The sequence below is a fragment of the Rhipicephalus sanguineus genome, chromosome 2 (assembly GCF_013339695.2).
Source record: "Rhipicephalus sanguineus isolate Rsan-2018 chromosome 2, BIME_Rsan_1.4, whole genome shotgun sequence".
Lineage (NCBI taxonomy): Eukaryota > Metazoa > Arthropoda > Arachnida > Ixodida > Ixodidae > Rhipicephalus > Rhipicephalus sanguineus.
The window spans coordinates 17,074,197-17,095,566 of record NC_051177.1 but is presented as its reverse complement, the minus strand read 5'-3'; the positions used below and the strand labels follow the sequence as shown (position 1 = coordinate 17,095,566).

Below are 21,370 nucleotides of genomic sequence, written 5' to 3'. Positions count from 1 at the left end.
TTGTGTGCATAAAGATGCCCTTTACATCACGGGCAGTGCATGGCCATGGAAAACGATCACCTGTCTGTCTTGTATATTATTGCGTGTACCCCATCGAGAGTGATGGCCTTCGAGATTAAAGATAACACGCCACTGCAGCAGTGGTGATGCTAGAGTGATGTTGTTTTTCAGTTTCACATGATGTGCATGATGTGTTAGTGTGTAAGTGATCATTGCAGTGGTTATTTCTGTACTTCAGAAGCCAGTAATTGCTACCTGGCACTTGTACAAGCAACTGAATATTTGCAATCTTTTTTGTTTATAGGTGCGGCTGACTCGTGATTTAGAAGGCCACAGTGCATCATTCCAAGCCCACATTCAGAAAATGGAGCCTGATGAAGGGCCCATCACAGTTTTTATTGAAAAGCTGGGAAAAATGTGAGTGTGCAGCTAGTTTTATAGTTGGGCTTGGTGATGTAAACTTAAGTAGGAATACTTTGATTCATCTATGTCTTTTTGGCTACATCGTAAAAAAAGAAAAGTTAAAGTTTGCAGCAGTGGCGTAAATCCAATTAAAATCACAAGGGGGGGACACACAGCTTGTCATGGTGGCCATTTCGTTTTTATTTTTATTTATATAAAATTAAAATCATGCTTTGAAATAATATTTAAAAAACCAGCATGGTTTCCCAGCTCATGTAATTGCACTGTTCTATTGAGTCTTCTCCGAAAGCGGTCAAGCGGCAGTTGCGATTTCAATAGTCTCACACAGCTGAAGGGTATTGAACACAGGCCTACACACACTACAAAATAAACAAGCATTAATAAAAAAAAGTTGATTGCACTATACTTAATTCTCAAGGAATTCAAATATATAGCGTTTGAAAGATAAATCTCGAGGGGGGACAATGCAAGAAGGGTCCCCCCAGCCTGAACACAAGGGGGGGTCACCCTCCCGTGATTTACGCGAGTAGTTTGCAGACACAGTCACAAAAGAAGGGAAACAGAGCACGCATACACCTTTTTTCGATAATGAATCCCTACCAACTAGCTCTACTTTCTGTAGTTTGAAGTTCCTAAAAAATATTTGCCTCCATTTCTTTTTTCTTCTTTTCTTTCACACGGGCATGACAAAAATAATATGCATCTTAAGCGAGCCGGATATTGTTAACTTAGTTTGTGTTAGTTCTCGACATCAAAGCTGGAACTGAAAATAGTGAAATTTCCGTATCTTTAAAGGTGCACAGTCCCATACAGCAGCGTTCAGGCACTGCCCCTGCCAGCGCACAAAGGTAAGGACGTGGCAGTTGTAACCATACAGTACATACAGTAACACAGCCTCATTATAACGAACACTGATGCAGCAAATTATCGGTTGTAGGGAACTAAGTAAGTACAAACTTTGGTTTTACGCAGTACATCATAAAAAATTATGTCTGTTTAGCATGAAAAATTAACGAGGGAAGGGGCCAAGGCCATAATTTATTATGGTCCACTGTGTAAAATGAACAGACACTTAACCGCACTTAATTTCTGCCTACAGTATTGACTTGGCGCCAGGGTCTACAATACAAACTGCGAGGTTCCTTCTACCAGAGCGCATTGCTGTCCAGCCTTCAAGGTGATGCACCTATGGGTCCTTTAAATGCTTTTTCTCTTCTCTCATTGCCTATTGGGCCATCGTTATTAACCGACGAGGTACAGAACTGTGCCATTGGGTGTGATGTCACGCGATCTCACTGACAGCAGCAGCAGCTTGAGTATAAAGCTGCACATATCTGGCATGAAGAATGGGACTCAGATTGTTTATGACAAATAACCTAAACAGAGCAATTTAGTACGTACATTAACAAAGGTACACAACAAGTGCATGAATTTGAGACATCTTGTGTGTTGAATTTTAAACATAATAAACCAGTGTACGCAAGACTTTGGTACTATACGGAGCAGTTTGTAGTTTTGACCTGGGGAACAGATTTTGTAAAATGTTGAAGAGCAGATTGTTTGCATGTGCACAGAATGTTTGTGTGTGTGGCAAGATTGACTGCAAAGGTAATTGTCATGTATTTGTGATCATCTTCTAACCTATGCTTGTATCTGAGCTAAGGAGTCGTTTTTCAAGGATATGTATTAAAAACTTTGCATTCACCCCATTTTAGAATATGCCGTAATTATTTGGGATCCACTCATTAAAACCGATATTGGAAATCTAGAATCTAGCTCTTGTGTGTGGGTCACTCATTCCTTGTCCTGGCTTCTTTTTTTTTGTGCTGTTTAAATTGAAGGTGAACCAATACAACTCGCTCAAGTTACTGTCTTAAGGAAATCTAGAAAGCTTACAAAAAGTTAGATTCATCCGTAATATATATGACCGCACTTCAATCATTAACCTCATATCTTAAAGCTTCCTACCTTCTATAATTAATCGAAATTGTGTATGTTGCAAAAATGATTTTTTCAACTAATAAAGGTCACTACTGAACAGCACCACGTCTCACCTTATGTATCGAACAGGTTACGCTACCAGGCACACACACTGCATACTAGCTGTAACCCCATTTACTACACTTGTCAATTGCCTGAGGTATTCCTTTTTTTTTTCCCAGAACGATAGTGGAATGGAACAAGTTGCCTGATTAAATTGTGACAAAAGATTCATTATGTCAGTTTGAATCATACCTTCACTGATAAGCATTTTTGCTCTGGCAGAGATCGCTTGTGTGTTTTTCCTTTTTTTGTGTGTTATAACTGATTGATTGTTGAATCTGAAAATCACTGGAACAACATTGCTTGCATGTATATTTTGTTCAAGTGCATGAGTGAATTGAGTATAGCTCATCCTTGTTATTTTGTCTGTTTTGTGCACTTAAATATGTACCATGTTGCCAAGATGTTATTTAAAATTGCAATATCTACAGTAAAAGCTCATTAATTTGGATTTCACGAGACCAGAAAAAATATCCGAATTAACCGAATGCCAAAGTATCGAAAAGTATCTAGAAAACAATGGACAAATGTTTGTTACATTGAAACACTTTCATTTTCTTGGTTATTAGTAGATCCTATACTTATTTTGCACAAGAGCAGTAGAAAAGCGACCATTTTCGTCATCCTGCAACTTCGTTCTCAGTGCGACCACAGTGCCAGACTCCCATGTTTAATTTGCGTGAAACGTGCTCTGCACCCGTCCCTTATTACGTACCGCCACCACCACGCGCACGTGACGATATTTCTTTCGCAGGTAAAATGGCCGGCAACTGATAGTTGATCAATCACGGTGTAGCAATCAAGTTTTATGCCAGCATGTCGACTGCAGCCCAAAGCTCTTCATCTTCAACAGCTTCCACCATGTTTGAGTTTTGTAGCATTGAATGCGTTGCACCAAGTTAAAATGAAGCTGGTGGGTGCCGGACTGATAAAGATGGGGATGTGGACAGCGCCGCCTCGTTTCGGTTGTCTGCGAATGCCTTTTTTACTCTTTTGCGTCGCACATTTGTGGCGCTTCGCACACGGCACGCCCAGTGGATCGTCCAAAATAACCTGGTTGCGGCCAAATGTGAGCGAATTGGCGAGAGTTTGATGCCATTAAACCATGCATATGCTGGCCGGGACCAGCTAACACATGCGAATTGTCCGATTTTCCGAATTAACGGAGGTCAAACTAACGAGCTCTTGCTGTATAAATAAACAGAAAACATTATGGCTCCTTTCGTTAACTCTAGCTAATTAATGTTTGTATATGTTGACATATGTGAGTATGATTTGGCTTAGTGTTCAACAACTGCTCAAAAAGCTGTTGGGGTCTGTGACCTGTGTATGTAAAATTTTTACTTAATATCAATTGTTTCTGGCTTATACCTTGTGTGCAGATTTTCAAAAGTCACAGCGCAGGCTTGCACGTAAAGGAAAAGGAAAGGTGAGCTTTTTGTATGTCCCCTTTAGGCACAAATTATGATGAACTGTCTGTAAACATGTCAAGTTTGCATAGCTTACTCCAAGGCTCTTGATGTTCTGTTGCAAGAAAGAGAAGGTGGTAATAGTATGTTCATTTGTGCAGTTTTCAGTAATCTTAATTAGTATGTAATTAAATATATATTTATTCTGAAGTCAGACATATTCTATTTTTGTATATAATAATGAACTCCCATGCTCAAAGTTAATGGGCAATTTGTAATCGGTTATATCCATTCTGAGCAAACAAAAATTATAATTTTGGTGTGGCTTCCGAAATGGGGCGTGTCAAATGGCTTGTCAAATGGCTTGTCAAACATGGTAGCATCTTAAGCAAAGTGATCCTACGCAGGAATACGCAGCACACTGAAGTTAATGAGTGCTAGTTGTCCACTCGGGAGGAGTGTGCAAATGTGCACATTGAATTCCAATCCAGTTGAAGTAACATGCAGAGCGTGACAAGCTTCTACACTTGATGTGTACAGTTGTGCACACCACCGCTGAAGGGGATATGCTAGCGCTCGAGATGCACTTGAATTGCAAGCATGCACTTGTGACAGAAACCGAATAGGAATGGCATAGAGTAACAGTTGGAATTTTTGTGCAGAAAAATAAAATAGATACCACTGTAATAATGAGTTATTGCTTGTGAACTAAATACTGTTTACCTGCTAGGACAGTTGCATGTGTTTTTGGCAGTAGCTCATGTCTTTTACATGATTGAGCTCTCAGTGAAATTGTATTTCTGCAACAGCACTGATAACACATATGCTATAAGAGCCAGAGGGAAACTGTGCATGTTGGTAACCATGATTCAGTAAAATGCAGTCGAACCTGGGTATAGACGATATTCCGTAGTGGTGCACGGGCATGGCCATGTTTGATCACGTGATCGTAACGCCTTCGGCCAGCGAAGCAGCTGTGGCCGTACCACACAAGCTGGTTGCAGCAAGGTGTAAGCAGGTCACATGCTTACGCAACAAAACATAGTTGGATATTTAATTGCCTGAAAGTTGACAAGGTTGATACATTTGCATTTGTTTGGCACATACTACACCACAGCCATAAGTGATATGTTTATTCTACTTCGCATTTATGGTGGATGCTTTTACTTACTGTTCATACTGTAAAGCGTGGAACTGAAATGACGAGGACGGGACAGGGGGTAACACACACAGGTGCTAACTTTTAACAATGATTTATTGGAAGCCGGATCAAGCATATATACACGAAAACTTGTGATCACTCAGGCATGCGCAAATGTGGAGGCATCAAGGAATCTTCCTTGATGCCTCCACATAAACTGTACCAGTTCAAGTACTACAAACTAACTTAACCAATCTTCAACAAAAGTCAAATGCACCAGATAATGAAGTTGAAACTTTGTTCTTTGACACTGCAATGGTGCTGTCTCATCTTGGCGTGACGCTCGGGTGCTTTTGTGTGCTTGCGCAAGACTATATATTTGATGCAATTTGCCAATAAAAATCAGTTGGAGGTTAGCACCCTGTTCTTTCATTTGGCCGGCTCGACCGTTTCTTCTTTTTTCCCGGGATGCGCTGTACAAGTTCAAGTGAGTTTCACTTTGTGGCTGCCGGATATCTGTGCAGACGTTTAGTCAGTTTAACAACTATTCGTTAAAAAAAAATTTTTTTCTTAAACGTGAATTCACATTGTGAATTTTCCTGCATGTCTGGAAACCATCACAGTATTTTAGAAGCGCCTAAATTCACAACTGCACCCAAGGTCTTCCTCGTTTACCTTGGCATTCTCGTTAGGGCTCTGTCTTCTGTAAACAGCTTTTGGGTTTCATCCTGCCTTTCCTGAAACCTTCTTTCCTGTTTCTCATCTTGTTCCCTCTATCCCCTTCCCTATCCACAGGTTAACCAACCGTACGTATGCCTAATCACTCACATTCTTTTCTCTCAGCACACTTTTTCTTACTTGAACAGCAATTGACTGCAGTCATTCGACCATTGCTGCTCATGAACCACTATGGTCCAGTTTTTGTAACACTCATTATTTCAACTACTCACAGATTTCGCAGGGACTTCCTCATAGACATTTGTTTCCTTAATAAAACCTCTTACAAGTGTATGAAAACATTGAGCCACAGGACATGGCACATGGTCATTTTAGGACTTCATTCTGTGTTGGTGCTGCAATAGGCAGGTGTCTATGTGATGACAAAAATGGCATTCTTCTCTCTAAACAAGGCACGTGCCAATAACCATTGATGTTGTAAAGTGTACTAAGTAATTTTTAAAAAAATTTTAGAAATGTGTTCTAGTGTACACATTTTAGCTTTAGCCAGAACACTAAGCTTTAGCTAGAACACTAATACATTTTGTCACACATGCTGTGTTGCCTTTTCTTTGAACAGATGCTATGTGCAGGGTTGGCCACATCTAAGGTGAACACCTCATCAGTATTCAAGCCACTAAAACTAGAACGATGATTCATCACGAGGGAAATGTGCATTCTATGACGTCTAATCATGGTGTCCATTAGCACAATAATAATTTTTCAAGTTACGTAGTATTAAGCATCAGCTTTTGTGAGGTCTTGAATACGAATGAGGCGTTCAGCTTGGATGTGGACGACCCTGTGGATGACCCTGAACAAGGAAGTATTCTGCATCATAACCAACTTATTCTGCATGATTCTTATGATATGATTGATATATGACTTGATGACTGCATGATTCTGCATGATATTTTGATGATGATTCGTTGTCTTTGCAGTTCTCTTCTTCACTTCACCTTAACTATTACACAAGGAGAGTACACAAATACGAGTTTATTATTCTGTCAACTGGTGATTATCATGTACATATTCACATGTGTCGTTGCAGGTAATCTGTTAAAAAAATAAAGCCATGTCGTGAATGGCCTGTTGTTCTGTTTTTAGTAATCGCTTAAACATCTTGTATTTTTTCTGTTGTACTTTGTTCTGCAATAGGAGAGGAATAGGCTAGTTTCTAGTCTCACTTTTTCTTTCCCACCTATCTAATAGCAGGTTGAAGCTGCCTTACGTTGAGCTGCATTCAGTTTGAAAGCGCTGTGTTGGTGCAGTGCCTCATTGCCTTGTGTTTGTAGGACCTCTCTCTCTGGCTGCCTACACTGGTCACCGGAGCACGTATGCCCATGGACTTCTCTCTCCCGAGGCCTTCAGATGTCAGCTGCACATCTCCTCATTCACTCAGAAGCAACGACATCTTTACAACTGACAAGTGAGTTACCATGCTAGCTTTTGTGCACTTGTTGCAGTATAAACTGGTTTCTCCTCCGCTTAAACCCGCCACGGTGGTTGAAGGGTTATGGTGCTCAACTGCTGACCCGAAGGTCGCGGGATCAAATCCCGGCCGCCGCGGCCACATTTTCTATGGAGGTGAAAATGATTGAGGCCCGTGTGCTTAGATTTAGGTGCACGTTAAAGGTCAACTCCGGCAATTTTTTCACCATTAGCATAGAAGCTTTCACCAGGAGCATAGCACCATTAGCATAGAGCTTTCACCAGGAGCATAGAAGCACCAGTAGTGGTGCTTCTATGCTCCTGAGACGCTCCTGTCATGGGCCCGATAGCAGAAATACTCGGCAAATTGGAGAATAACTTTAAAAAGGAAAAAAAAAAAGCACAACACCAAAACTGAGACCCAACTGATCATACCGTCTTCCCGTGAAAAATAAGTCGGCAAAAACGGGAAATCATGCGAGGCATGCCAGTCCCGCAAGCGCGTAGTGTGTAAGCTGTGAAAATGGTGAAGAGCAGACGCTCAGGGGAAAGGTGACCTCGTCGAAACAGCGGTACCTTCCGTGTGACTGATCGTGCCACGTGCATGAGCTGCTTGGAGCTTTCAAAAGTGACAGCTGCGATTCCGACGCATATGGAGGCCAACTAAAATTGCCATTCCTCTGCGATGAAGTTGAACACACCTGTTTAGTTCTTTGCTTGCCTGGTTGCGCATTCCACCGCCAGATGGCGCCACCTGTCCAGGCGGCTCAAGTGGGGGTAAAATGCTATCGTTGAGAAGTTTGCGAACTAACTAAAGCTTCTTAAAGGGTCACTCAAGAGAAACAATGAATTGATTTAGATTGATAAAGTGTGCACGGAGAACTCTTGTGTAGTTTATTTCACCACCATAAGTTTATTATTAGAGGAGAAAACAAAGTTCAAAGTTTCATTTTTAAATATCGCGCCGAACTTTGTAATTCGTGACGTAAAAGACTTCAAAGAGCATTTAACGTATTTTGGCACCACTGGCTTGACGAGATTTCCAGAAACTCGTTATGTCAAGTCTCTGGCCCCCTCAGAGGACAATGTACTTCGATTTAACCAATTAGGAACTACGTAGGCACAAGCAGGCGCCGTCAAAAATATATGACGTCACGGCAAATGGTGCGGGAATTCCATGGTGGCGTCGCCACATGTATTGTCATTTTGCGCGTTATCTCGCTTATGAAGCGTCTTTTCGCAGCAAGCGTGGCATTTTTGGTATCGTGGAAGACTACTTCACTAATGCGAGAAAAGTCGTTTTGCTCTTTAGTGTCCCTTTAATATTGCTGTAGGAAGAGTACATAAGTTCAGCAATACAGGCGCTCAACATCGCATTGGTAGGGCTGAAGGAATTTAATATAAGCCAAGTACGAGCCACCTTTTGCACCAACATTACTAGATGTTACAGAAAGTGTTTCCGTACTGTAATGTTGACGCATGTGCACTCTTAAGCCGGTACAGTATTACTGTACTTTCCATGCGATAAACCGGCATTGCTAGCTAAAACAGGGTAATCGTTAGGTGTGAGTGTTTCATGACTGCCAAGGTGTTGTACCAAAGTGTTTCGTGGCTGCCAACGGGGAGTTGTGTGCAGACGGCAACGCAACACTGCTTGCCACACTCTGCATGCACCTCCACAAGGAACTGAAATTCGCACGCCCAGCCAACGAAGCACTGGCCAAACACACACGATTGTTGCCTTGCGGATAGCAGACGCTGTAGTGGCCCCTCGGTTCCATCACTTCCGCTTTGCCTAAAATGATGTCACACACACTATGTTGCCAATAATTCTGGGAAGCGAAGTGGGGAGAGTCGGGGCAATCTATAAAATTCATTCGTAATGAATCTGTGTATCTCTCCAGCTTGTAATTTGGCATGAATGGACAAACGTGAAAAGGAACGTATCCAGCGACTTTTATTATTGACCTCGAAAAATCGCCGGAGTTGAGATTTAAAGAACCCCAGGTGGTCAAAATTTTCGGAGCCCCCCACTACGGCGTCGCTCATAATCATATTGTGGTTTTGGGACGTTAAACCCCAACAATTATTATTATTAATTATATTTCCACTTAATTCAAATATTTAAACACTGCCTGGCAAAATTTCCTTTTTGTGGCTAAATATGTTCTGTCAATGTGGCTTTTTGGGCCAGTTGGTTAAGTGCATCACAAGGTATCATAGTGCTAGCAGACACAGACGAGGAAGACACAACGGGACGTGCGCTAGCTTGGTTAGCACTCGTCCCGTTGTGTGTTCCTTGTCCATATCTGCTAGCGCTATGACACCTTTCAATAAAAAAAAACTGAGGCAGCTTCGCATTAGTGGTGCCAAGCCTGAAGGAAGAGCAGAGCTGGGTGGGCTCCTTGTTTCTTTTTTTCTCTTTCTCTGTTTTCTCTCTTTTTTGTCTGTTTCTTTCTCTCTATTTCTCTCTCTCTTTTTCTGTCTTGCTCTGGTTTTTTCATTCTTTCCTGTGTCTGGTTTTTTCTATCTTTTTCTCTCTGTCTATTTCTTTCGTCTTTCTATCTTTTTGTGTCTCTATTACTTTCCTTTTTATCTCTTTCTCTCTCTCTCTGTATTCGTTCTCTTGCCCATCCGAGCTATTGCATCCCATGCCGGGCAAATTGGCGCACGGGTTCTGGGACCGAAGCAGAAGATGACGTGGGCACAGAACACACATGCCGGCTAAGTTATTGCGCTCATTATGATGATAGTTTTTATACTTGACCAATGGAGTTTCTCCTCGTGAAAAATTTTGAATTCGTTTTTACTCGGTAGTGCGCCTTGCCCAATTCCTGTGGCGCATATCCGCCCATGGTTTCTTGTCCACGACGGACAGACTTCCGCTTGGCTTAAACAGCCGTGCTGTTAATATGGTCATTGAGGGCAGCGGAATAGATACCAAGGGATGGGAAATGCAACCGACGACAGCCGAGAGTCAAGTGGGAAAATGAAATTCAAAAATTGAGGGATAACGTCATATCAGCTCGGACAGTACAGGGTCAATTGGAATGGTTGGGATAGGCCTTCATTCTGTAGTGGATGTAGGCTGACGATGATTGTGAATAAAAAGAAGCAGATACAGCCTGCACATCAAGTTAGGATCACTTAACCGTATTAACCTTTTGAGAGTCATGTTGTTTTTTGTGTTTTTTTTTGTCAAGTGCAATCCCACAGGGCCGATTTTTTTTATTTCATATTTAAAATCTCCAGAGTGAACTTTATGACAAAGTTACCCTAAGTTTTGTGGAGTGACTATAAATTGAAAAATATTTTTCATGGGTATGGGTGCATTGCTTCTTCATGAATAATGGAAATAAAAATGAGAACTTATAACATCTTGTGTTGACGCTTGTTAATGTGGAATTTACTGCCCTACATATATCTGTCAGGGTGAGGTTCCCCTTGAGCCCCTCATTGCCCATGGACAACAGCCAGGCAATTTGGAGCCCCCCTGCACCTGCGTTGCCACCTGGCAGTCCCTGCCAATTTCCTCAGGTGTTTGCTTTTTCTTTTCTTGTTTATTCCAACACGTGCCCTTAAGCAACTGTAAAGAAAGAATTACTAAGGGCAAGGGAACTAAGTATGCCTCACTGGTGAGGCCTTTTGTAGAAACAGGGAAATGATGTTCAATTGTTATGAATACTAGTTGAGAGAATGATATTCTTTTTGTCCAGTTTTGGACAAGTCCAGCCCTTATATAAAGTTGCCATTCTGGCTAATTCCAGGGTAGTATAATATTGTTTGATTTCAGATACAATTATACTGCACACAAGAGTAGCTAGCTGCTGTGGGAATGCATCGTATTGCAGCATGTCTGGCTCTGACCTGAGCAGCTTTTGGGTGTGCACAACAAGGCATGAGCTTAGAAGCTGTGCTTTGAAATTCTGTATAAATTTTTCTGGCTACAGCTAGTTGTTTGCACTTCACTCATCTGCATGTCTGTCATAGACACACATGAGTAATGTGTCTGAAAGAGAGAAATTATTTCAGGCCAGAAATGCTTGAAAGATGGTGCTTTAAAAGGAGATGTGTAGGATGTTATCGTGAAGGTCTAGGCTTCGTGCTGGGACAGATCACTGAGTGAGCTATGTGGGCTCGGGTGCTCAGCAAGAGCGTGGCAGGGCATCGCGCAAAGGCAGTACTATAAAATCAATACCTTGGAGCAAGCTTTTGAGCATTCTCCTTCATCGCGTGTTGCATACTCAATTAGATAATTAAGAATAGGATGGATAGATGGGCTAATTGGTATTGCATTCTTGGTGAAAAAAGTTCAGGAAACAAGACAGATAGTGAAGGTAGCTTATGTGCTCCCTTCAGATGTCATGTTTTCTACACTACGTTTTTTGGTTAGTTGAAGAACTAGTTCATCTTGATCAAACTTTTAGCCAGGAAATAAATCTCGAGTCTTCCTTACATATCTAGAGCACTCTGTCTTCGCTTCACCTCATGTCACATGGTGATTGTACAGTACTCACGGATTCAAACGTGACATCAAATTTTGTAGTATAATGACTGGTATGCACAATTGCTTCAGCTATCCTCGTCATATCGCGACGAATCTGGTCTCTAACGATAAGGTGGGCTCTGATCTATGTGTTCGAGTCGAAATTACGCCGATATGTCCCGAGCTGAAGACTGTGTAAATGAAAGCAGTGCGTCACTTATCCCTAAATTGTCCTGTTTCAATCCGTGAATACTGTACATTGCAGTTGAATGCAGTGACACGATGCGGGCACATGCATAGGTCGGCAAAAAATGTGGAGCTCACTCAGACTCACTCATGAAATATATTTTGCCCTTAGAGCTCACTTGGACTCAGACTCGCCAAAATTTTCATCAACCGGACTCACTCGTACTCAAACTCACCAAAATATTACTCACTCGAACTCACTCAGACTCGTGGCTCTATCTGAGTCTGAGTGAGTCGACTCATGAGTCCGTTAGTACAGTAGAACCCCGCTGATACGTTTTTGAAGGGACTGTAAGAAATAAACGTAAGAGACGGGAAACGTAAGAGACGGGAAACAGGAAAAACGACAAAATATTTAGTGGTACAGAATTTTATTTCAATGCTTACGAGCAGCACGAAAATTGGCGCGCTCAGCCGCGATCTAGTCGATGGATAGAAACGCGGAGCTGGGGACGGCCTCATCCACAGAAATGTAATCAACGTATGTGATCTTTTTAACACCAACAGCTGTAAGCATGAAAGAACTAAGCACACGCAATCACGACCAGCGCGGCGAGTCCGACCGCGAACCGCGCGCACGACCATGCGAGCTCCAACCAGCTCGAACCGCTCGAACTCCTCCCGTCCTCCGACAAATAACGATGATGATGAGTCTACGCCAACGTGATGGCAGAAGTGAATGCCAATCTCGAAGGCCTTGCTTTCGCAAGCAATTACGTCATAGACGCCATGTTTGTGCAATACAAATCTCAAAGGCTGTGCTTTTGTCAATAGTAAATGCCGATCTCAAAGGCCTTGCTTTCGCGAGCAATTACGTCATAGACGCCATCTTTGCAATTTGAATCTCGAAGGCCATGCTTTTGTTTGCATCAATTGAAAGATTCTGTTGCTTGCGCCTCTCATGCGGCTAATATTACGGTAAAACCAGGCCAAGCTGCGTGAAAATGCACCATGGTCCGCTCTCTTCGGTAGTCACTCGGTCGATTCCGAGCGCACTTCGCGACGTATCATACGGGAACGGTCCGACAGTTACGACGTAACAGCGGGGTTCCCAATACATTGTATCCTATGGGAGCTATGCCGGGACCGGCGGAAAACGACGTAACAGCCGGGAAAACGCACCAGTGAGGAACGTAACAGCGGGGTTCTACTGTATATAATTAGCTTTTTCGACCATGTAAGACCAATATCGTGAATAATTGGTCCTCTATTTGGCGCCTTTTTGTCTCGTACCTTCAAATATGAGTTATCGGTGGTTGCAATCCAGTAAGGACATTTTTATTGAAAGAGATGGCTCACATGAGATATTTTTACCAAGAATTTCCTGTGAACGAGTTTGGGGGGGGGTGGGGTCACGGCACCTGCCCCCCTCCGTAACTCACACCTCTGATCAATAAATATTGAGCTGGCATATGAACACTAGTGCTTTGAAGTATGTGTGAGTAGATGGGAGTATAAAGGTGAGCCCACATAAGGCTGATAGTAATGATGAAATTGAGTAGATAGAACCACAGATCGGCAAAAAGGTGCGGAGCTCACTCAGACTCACTCGAGAAATATATTTTGCGCTTAGGGCTCACTTGGAGTCAGACTCACAGAAATGTTCCTCAACCAGACTCACTCGGACTGAGGCTCACTAAAATTTTTCTCGACCAGACTCACCCGGATTCACACTCACCAAAATATTGCTCACCCGGACTCACTCAGACTCAGAATCACGGTGTGATCTGAGTCTGAGTGAGTCGACTCATGAGTGAGTTTGCTGACCTATGGGCACATGTGTTCCCAACATCATGCTTACACTGTTCCATATGTGTGACATGAACATCTTGAAAGGGTTATGAATTGTGAATGCAATTTAAAGGCACCCTGAAAGGTCTTCCTTTTTAACAGAAGCTGTTTAAGCCGGCCGTAAAAACTTTAGTGTGTACAGTCTGTACAATGAACTATGATCATCATGAACTGGCACGCACTCTCTTCATTCTCTTTACAGTGAAGCTGTTTAAGCTATCGGTAACTCGTGCTCCGTCGTGCAGAACTCGCCAGGTGGTTATGTGCCACAGGAATTGAGCAAGCCCCACTACCGAGTACAGCAGATGCGAGCACTAAGTGAAAACTCAGCTCGGCAAAGTGGAGCACATGAAACACATAAAATAGAGAGAGAAAGAAAGCGATATAAAGGAAGAGAGAAAAAAAATGGCAAAGCTTGCACTAAGTCGCACAAGGCTTGAAACAGCAAAGCTGGACATTTAAGTCTAACAAAACAGCCAATAACCTAGAAACAACCAAACAACAACTAGCTAAAGCCCAGCAACGACCTAGAAGCAACCTAGAAAACAACATAGCCAAGAGCCTAGCAGCTACTTAGAAGTAGCCTACCAACTACCTAGCATCACCTAGCTAAAGCCTAGCAACAACCTACAAGCAACCAGATTAGACTTAAAATCTTCCAGCTTCGCTGTTTCAAGCCTTGTGTGACCTAGTGCAAGCTTCGCCATTGTTTGAAATCATGCAAGCAGTTAGACTACAACTTGTTGGAATTGAGAGCGCCCTCCCTTTCGGCACCTCATTCCCCAGCTAGTGTGTTGTGCTGGCTAGCGTGTTGTGTCAGGGCTGCAATGCCAGGCCTTATTTTCTGGCGAAGCCATGCTTTCCTCTATCCGGAGTTCAGACGTCCGGGTGCCGCACGTTGCACGGCACGCTAGCTTACGTCACTGTGCCATGCCCGTTCCATTGGCCACCTCTCCACCAGAGCTCGCTGCTGTCTGGCGCTTGCTTGCCGCGGGAGAGATGCTCGCACGCCTGCAACGAGAGAGTCATGCGCTGCCTTTGCAGGCGACTTCTTGTTCGTGCATTCGGTAGTCCCCTTGTGTGGTAGCCGATAGCGCCACAGGCAAGCATACTCAATAGGTCTTGCAGAGTTACCCTGTACGGCCCGCAATCCTGTGATTGTCACATTGTGCTGCATCTTGGGTTAATAAACCAGTGTTTCTCAACAGCTTGCCTCGAGTGTCTTTTCTGCACTGTGTTGGAGAGTCAACATACCCAGCTGTAGCGGCTTTGTGTGCAGTGGTGGTGGAGCAAGTCGCGTCCCAAATACAAAATTTTCTTATATACAGGGCGTTTTTTTTTTAGACAATACAGATTTTTGAGAAAAAATCTATGACACTCAGGCTCGAGGCGGATATTCTTTCTTGCAGCTGAAATGACGATGTGACTAATTAACAAAACGTGTTATCTTTTTAATTATTGACTTGAGTGCAGTTATTTATATTAGGAAGTTGTAGTGCATGATAATTCATGACATACTCATTTTTTAGATATCAAAAAAGTTGCACGTTATTCGAGATATTCAGCATCAAATCTCAAGGGCAGAATCGAAATTAACACCGCCCGGCACACACAAAGCATGGCGGAACACCGGAACGACACGTGACAGGGAAGTGACAAATTTTGAATGAAGGCGCGCCAAAGCAGAATCTGGTTAGAAAAATCTGCAAGCATTCTGAAATACACGAGTAGATAGCTTAATGTTTGCGTGCAATGGGTGATGCTTATCTGTTTCTTTCTTAAACTATAAAGAGGCGCAATAAACTAGTTCGCCTGTCTGCATGAAAAAGCGCCGCAGTCGCAGCCCCTGAGTTTTATGCTTCCCAGACAAAGAGAAGATTGATACTGGGCTTTTCTTGTGCACACTCCGAAAGAAACATATAAGCACCAAACACTACGCGCTAAAGTAAGGCGATGCGTGGGCATAGCGAGATGAATTGCAGCTTTTCACGAAAACATACGGCCGCGGTGCGCCTTCATTAAAATTTCGTCACTACCTTGTGATGAGTAGTTCCGGTCTGACGTAGCAGAATGGTAGCACTTCTTGCGCGCCTTGCGCAATCAGTTTCGATTTCACCCTTGAAATCCAATGACTAATATCTCGAACTACATGCAACTTTTGGGATTTTTAAAAAATAGATATGCCATAAATTAGCACGCACTACAACTTTGTAACATAAACACCTGCCCTCAAGTCAATAATTAAAAAGTTATTTAACAAGTGTTTGTTAATTAGTCGCAACAGTGTCAATTTCACTGCGGCAAAGTATTTCCGCCTCGATGTAGAGTTTGTGTGCGAAAACGACAGGAGCCTTAGTGTCATAGGATTTTTATAAAAAATTTGTATTGTCTAAAAAAAAGAACACCCTGTATACAAAAGTGCTCTTATATATACAAAATGTGATTACTAAAGTGTGCTTATATATAAACGACATTACACTAACACATGTCCAAGAACTTCTTGCGCTTAACTACTGTAAAATTCCGAGCAAGCCCATCTTCCTCTCCCAACAAAGTCGAAATAGCCGGCAAAGTGGGGAGGTGCTATCTCGAAACGGCACCAAAATTTAAGATGGCAGCAAAATTTTCACACCAGAAAAAGAAACGCAGTGGGCATGGATTAAAATTTTATTACAGTGAACTTTATTTAGGCCCAGGATTTGTTGTAGCTTTTAATCGTTTTCAAAACCATCGAAAGACTCCTCCGAGTCAGTTGCAAAAAACAGGTCGCAGCATTCCGCTTGAAGTCCGCCGCAATCTTCTGGCACCACAGCTCCAACATCGGCCAGTCCGCTGTGCAGGTCGCCGTCCTCCGAGCCATCGAGCGCGTTACTAATGCCGCATCCCTTGAAGGACCTGCCACTGTCTCCTCAGGTACAGCGGCCCACGCCTCGGCAACAAAATCGAGCACATGTTGCTGCGACGGCTTCTTCAAGTTTCCTTTCGGTGTTCGCGCTTGCTCACGCATATACTGCTCCCACAAACTCCGCAAGGTGGACTTGAACGGCTTATTCCAATACACGTCAGCAGGCTGCAGGATGCTCGTGCACCCCACAGGCACGTAAAGCACGTCTGTGTCGTACTCCTCAAAGGCATTTGTGGCGGCTTGTGTCTTATGGATGGGCACCTGGTCCAACACTAGTAAGCGTTGCACGTCGTCGACGTTTGGGCCCCAGTCTCTCGACAGCCATTCTTGCATTTTCTCCAATGTCATCCAGCCATTTTTCATGGCGGTGAGATGAACATTTGCTACAAATGGGAACCAAAGTCAGCGTTGTCATAAAACGAACTAGGCGACAATGTGACCCCTCGCCCCCATCAAAAAAATAAAATTATTCTCATCTGGTATGCGAAGGCTCGCATAGGCCCTGGCTGGAATTTTTCCGCTTTGCTCCTTGAAGGTAATGAAGGCCAGGAGCTTGTGGCCAGTGGCGCAAACAGCTAGGCAAACCATGAAGCCTCGCCGGGCACATCCAGTGTTCGCAATTCGTATGGTGCTTTCGCCGACCACGTTGTTCATCCTGTTGGCGGGGTTGTCTATTCGCACCATCGTTGATTCATGTTGGCCATGTTATATAAGGTGTAGCCGTTGCGCCGTCGCAGCGAGTTCGCGGAAGCCCAAAAGGCACTTGCTGCCTCCGAAAGTTCCTCGGGCGTCTTCTGGCTCTGGTTCTATAGTGCAGCGCATTGAAACGCCGAACTGCTGTTTCCAGCGATTTATGTAATGGCTGGAGGCTACGAAGTTTCCCAACTGCATGCTGTTGCCAATTTTGACGGCCTCTTCGGAAAGAATCCGGTTGCTGACGGCACGTCCTGCACTTCTTTCACGCTCAAGGTACTCAAAGAGCGCATCGTCCACGTGTTCGCTGAACACTGGTGCGCCGTTACTGAGCTTCTATTGAAGTTTTGCCTTCCTGTATTTTAGCTTGTGGGGTTGCACACGCAACCCATTGTCTTCAACGCGGCAGCACCTCGGCATCGCGCTAGCGGCGAGGGGGGTTGCGTGGGAGAGGACACTGTGCCGCTCCTGCTGCCCTTCGCGCCCTGCTCCCTGGCCGAATTCGAGATGCCCCATTTTCCTTCCTTGCCCTTTTCGGGAGAGACTCCTCTCCAGACCCCAAGGAACGCGCGCCGCTTTCTTGGGGAGCTGCTCGTCTTTCGACTCGGGGAGTGGTGACGGCCACAGCTCGATCGTGTCGGGAGCCACCCAGCCGCCATCACCCCCTGCGCAACGCCCAGTCTATTGTGAGGTGACTTACTGCCTCAGGGCCGGACTGCAAAGCCACAATAGGTGAGTACGAGCCTTATCGCTCTCAATCTCGCGTGCTTCCCATCTTGTTGCTGTTTTAACGTTGTCGTGCGGAACTTCTCTGCCGCTTCGTTCCTACCTGTATATTTTGTTGCGTTGGTGGCACTTTGGCATAATAAACTGTGTCAGGCGTAGAACTCGTCTCAGTTACCACTGGCCTGAAACCCGCTGTGGTCGCGACTCAATGCAAACCACGGGTTAGGGGTCCAGCTCTGACTGTTAGGGCTGCTGCGTAGCGCTAGTAGCGAGTAACTACACTCCTCTAGTGCGCGGTGTGATCCAAAGACGGGACAGTTTCGCACAGGCGGATCTGTTCGTTACAAAGTAACCCCTATAAGCTGCAGCAAATTATCGAAATTCTCCCATTCCCGTATCCGCTTCCGGTCGTGCTTGAAATGTCGAGACGTCTGGTGCACGTTCTTTCCGTTTTCTCAATGCCATCGAATAACCTCGATTTTCTTCGCCACTGTGTAGGACTGCATAGGCATAGCTGACCTCTCACCGCTAACACAAAGCAACGAATGGCGCGGAGCAATCGGGCTGCAGTGCAAAGCAGAATTGGATTGGATTGGATGGCAGCCAGCAGGACCTCAAAAAAAAAACACACAATATTTGTAGGAAAATCCACGGAATCTTTTTTTTGTCAACTGGATGTGGCAGGCCACTGTTGCCTGGGCGCGTTGTCGCGGAGCGGTGAAAGAGGGGGGCGCTTTCCCGGAACGGCGCGGATATTTGTAATTGCCAGGGAAGTTTTGGGAGGGAGGGGGTGGGGGTGCTTGCTTGGAATTTTACGGTAAACCTTTACTGCACGATTTTTTGTTTCGTTGTAATAATTTTCATGGAGTTGCACGGAAGCATAACGATAGCTGTACTGCCATCAAAAATAAATTTTGTGGATTTTTGGAGTTTGTATAAGCAGAAAAAGGGTACGTCTGAAATTTGCAATGAGAAATTAAAGAACAAGTTGAAGGGGAAAGATGACTAGTGCGATACGAACTTAAATATTTATTTGCACGTGACAATGAGTGGGTGCACTCATATTGTAGTGTTGTACAAAAGGAAGCAATTGCTCCTGCTTGTTAAGCAAAGCTCATTTCCACATATCTAGAAGTAAGTCATGCAGATTTTCATGCAGCCAGGAAGCTTGCAGCGCCTTTCCACATCAGGTTGGACATTTGAAGGAGAGAGTAAAATATGTTTATTATTAATATTAGAATTGAGCAAGGAGCATGGGAGGAACCTCTTGTGTAGGGTCCCTAGGATGATTCCGGCGATGTTTCTAGCCCGTTATATGGCTTGGAGGATCTCTGAAGGAGGAAACAGATCGTAACAACGCGAATAAAATTTGTGGCAAGATAGAGCTAAATGCAGCCGTAGACGAAACGGAAGCCTGTGTAATTTTAGCGCAGGCAGAACAACTTTCTTTACACATTCCGGGATCGGTCAAGGAACAAAGAGGAAGAAAATCGCGAGGGCACAAGAGGCAGGGATGCTCGGAATTGCGGGCAGAGCGGAACGTGTCATAAAGCACCACCACACTCATTGTTTTAGCGCTGTAGCCCAAAATTTAGATGTAGAAGCAGAGATGTCAGAGTACACCCGGGACGAAGCGACATGGCAGCGTGTGAATACATCAAACTCCTATGTTTTAGCGGTGTGACCCAAAATTTAGATGTAGAAGCAGAGATGTACGAGTACACCCGGGACGAAGAGACACGGCAGCATGTGAATACACTGAACTCCTATTAGAAAAATTGGACATACGACCTAAATACTTGCTGCAGACGTGTTGAATTGAAATGTATTTACATTCATGATCGTCGTCAACCCGGAAGGTCTCTGTCTTCACTATCAGAATGAATTATTCTGCCATGAAAGCATTTAGGGACCATTCCCATTTCTGAGAAAACGCACCTCATGTACACGTTGTTGCACTTGCACAGCATAGCAGTGTTTTGTCGCCAGGAACAAACTATTATGAGATGACAATGTTTTTTGGAATCTACACAATCGGGAGGATGTGTAGCAGAGCTTAAGAAATTTTCCTGTGCTTTATCATGTTAGGCAGTGCACTTATAATTGGCAAAACTTACCTGTATCACAGCATGATGTCACGTGCAACGTCTGCCATGGATGTTTTCGAAATAGTTGCACGGGATGAGCACTTATGGCAACACAAAACGTTGCCTTTTTTTAAGCAATGTTGCTGAATTTCAACGATGTGTACAGGCAGCTTCAAACGGGCTTTCCTTTTGTTTTAATAGCTATTTCTTTGAATGTTGCGTAAATGAAACAAGGTGCAGTAAAGGGTTAACAAACTGAGAATGCAAAAAGTATTCTCAATTAGTTGAGCTCAAAAAGTTCCCGCACACTGGTGGATCAATGTCATAGTTACAAAAAATAATTTGTGTGCTCCATGAGCGAGCTCTTCTGAGTGATTCTGCAAAATGAAGACAACATTCATCTTTGTCATCTACTTGCTCCAACTGCTATAATTGCTGGGCCAGAAATTAGATTGAAGTCTAGCCAGTACATGGAATGCATGTGTTCCAGCAAATCACACTTAGCTTTCTATTTCACAATATTATATTGTTGTACAACAGTGTTTAGTGTGTTCACGCAGATTGCTTTGAGTGATGGTGATAAAGACTTCTGAAAAATTTTCTAGCCAATCATGTACCAAGAGAAGCAAAGGTTTGAAAGCCATACAGTCTTCGATTTCAAGCCCCAAATTTGTAAGTGTACTTACCCAATGCTTTTATTCTGAAGTTCTTATGTTCGTTTTCGTTAAAGGGCCAGCAATACTTCCAAATCTCCTGCTGCAAAAATTTTTTGAACCCGTCAAGTGTAGAATTGCGAGGCAATAAGATCCATTAGTGAAGCCATTTTATGACTTCTTGGAAAGGTATTGCTGGCCTTTCAACAAAAACAGGTAGTTATCACAAGCTCCTAATAAAACTTCGTTAATTCGGATTTGAGGGCTCCGAAAAATGTCCAACTTTAATTGCATGTCAAGTTATTGATATACACTTATTTTGTGCATGAATATGCAAATTCCGTCTTTGTTCTGCATAAGAGCAGTGTAAAAGCCACGATCCTCATTATTTCATAACTTTCTTCACGATGCAACAGCGGTGCAAGACCCCCATGTCTTAATTCTTCCTAAACAGGCTCTGCACTCCGCCCTTCTCGTGTGCCACCACTACCAACATCACAACGTTCATGTGACGATAATATTTTCACCTGCAATACGGCTGGCAACAGATTGTTCGTCCATTGCAGTGTAGTAAATGAGTTTTCTGCCAGCATGGACACCACGGCTGATACGTTTATCT

The 21,370-nt window shown here is 43.6% G+C and overlaps 1 protein-coding gene and 1 pseudogene across 1 annotated transcript in view; one reads left to right on the top strand and one right to left on the bottom strand.

Annotated features, from left to right (window-relative positions):
* LOC119382460 (putative bifunctional UDP-N-acetylglucosamine transferase and deubiquitinase ALG13) overlaps positions 1–21,370 on the top strand; it is a 60,296-nt gene that overhangs the window by 23,374 nt on the left and 15,552 nt on the right. The window contains exons 11-17 of the mRNA XM_037650168.2: positions 305–417; positions 1,219–1,271; positions 1,523–1,600; positions 3,849–3,895; positions 7,029–7,162; positions 10,596–10,701; positions 20,704–20,770. Of these exons, the coding sequence (XP_037506096.2) occupies positions 305–417; positions 1,219–1,271; positions 1,523–1,600; positions 3,849–3,895; positions 7,029–7,162; positions 10,596–10,701; positions 20,704–20,770 (598 nt within the window). The remainder of the gene's footprint in view (positions 1–304; positions 418–1,218; positions 1,272–1,522; positions 1,601–3,848; positions 3,896–7,028; positions 7,163–10,595; positions 10,702–20,703; positions 20,771–21,370) is intronic.
* Positions 16,399–16,940, bottom strand: LOC119382461 (uncharacterized; annotated as a pseudogene).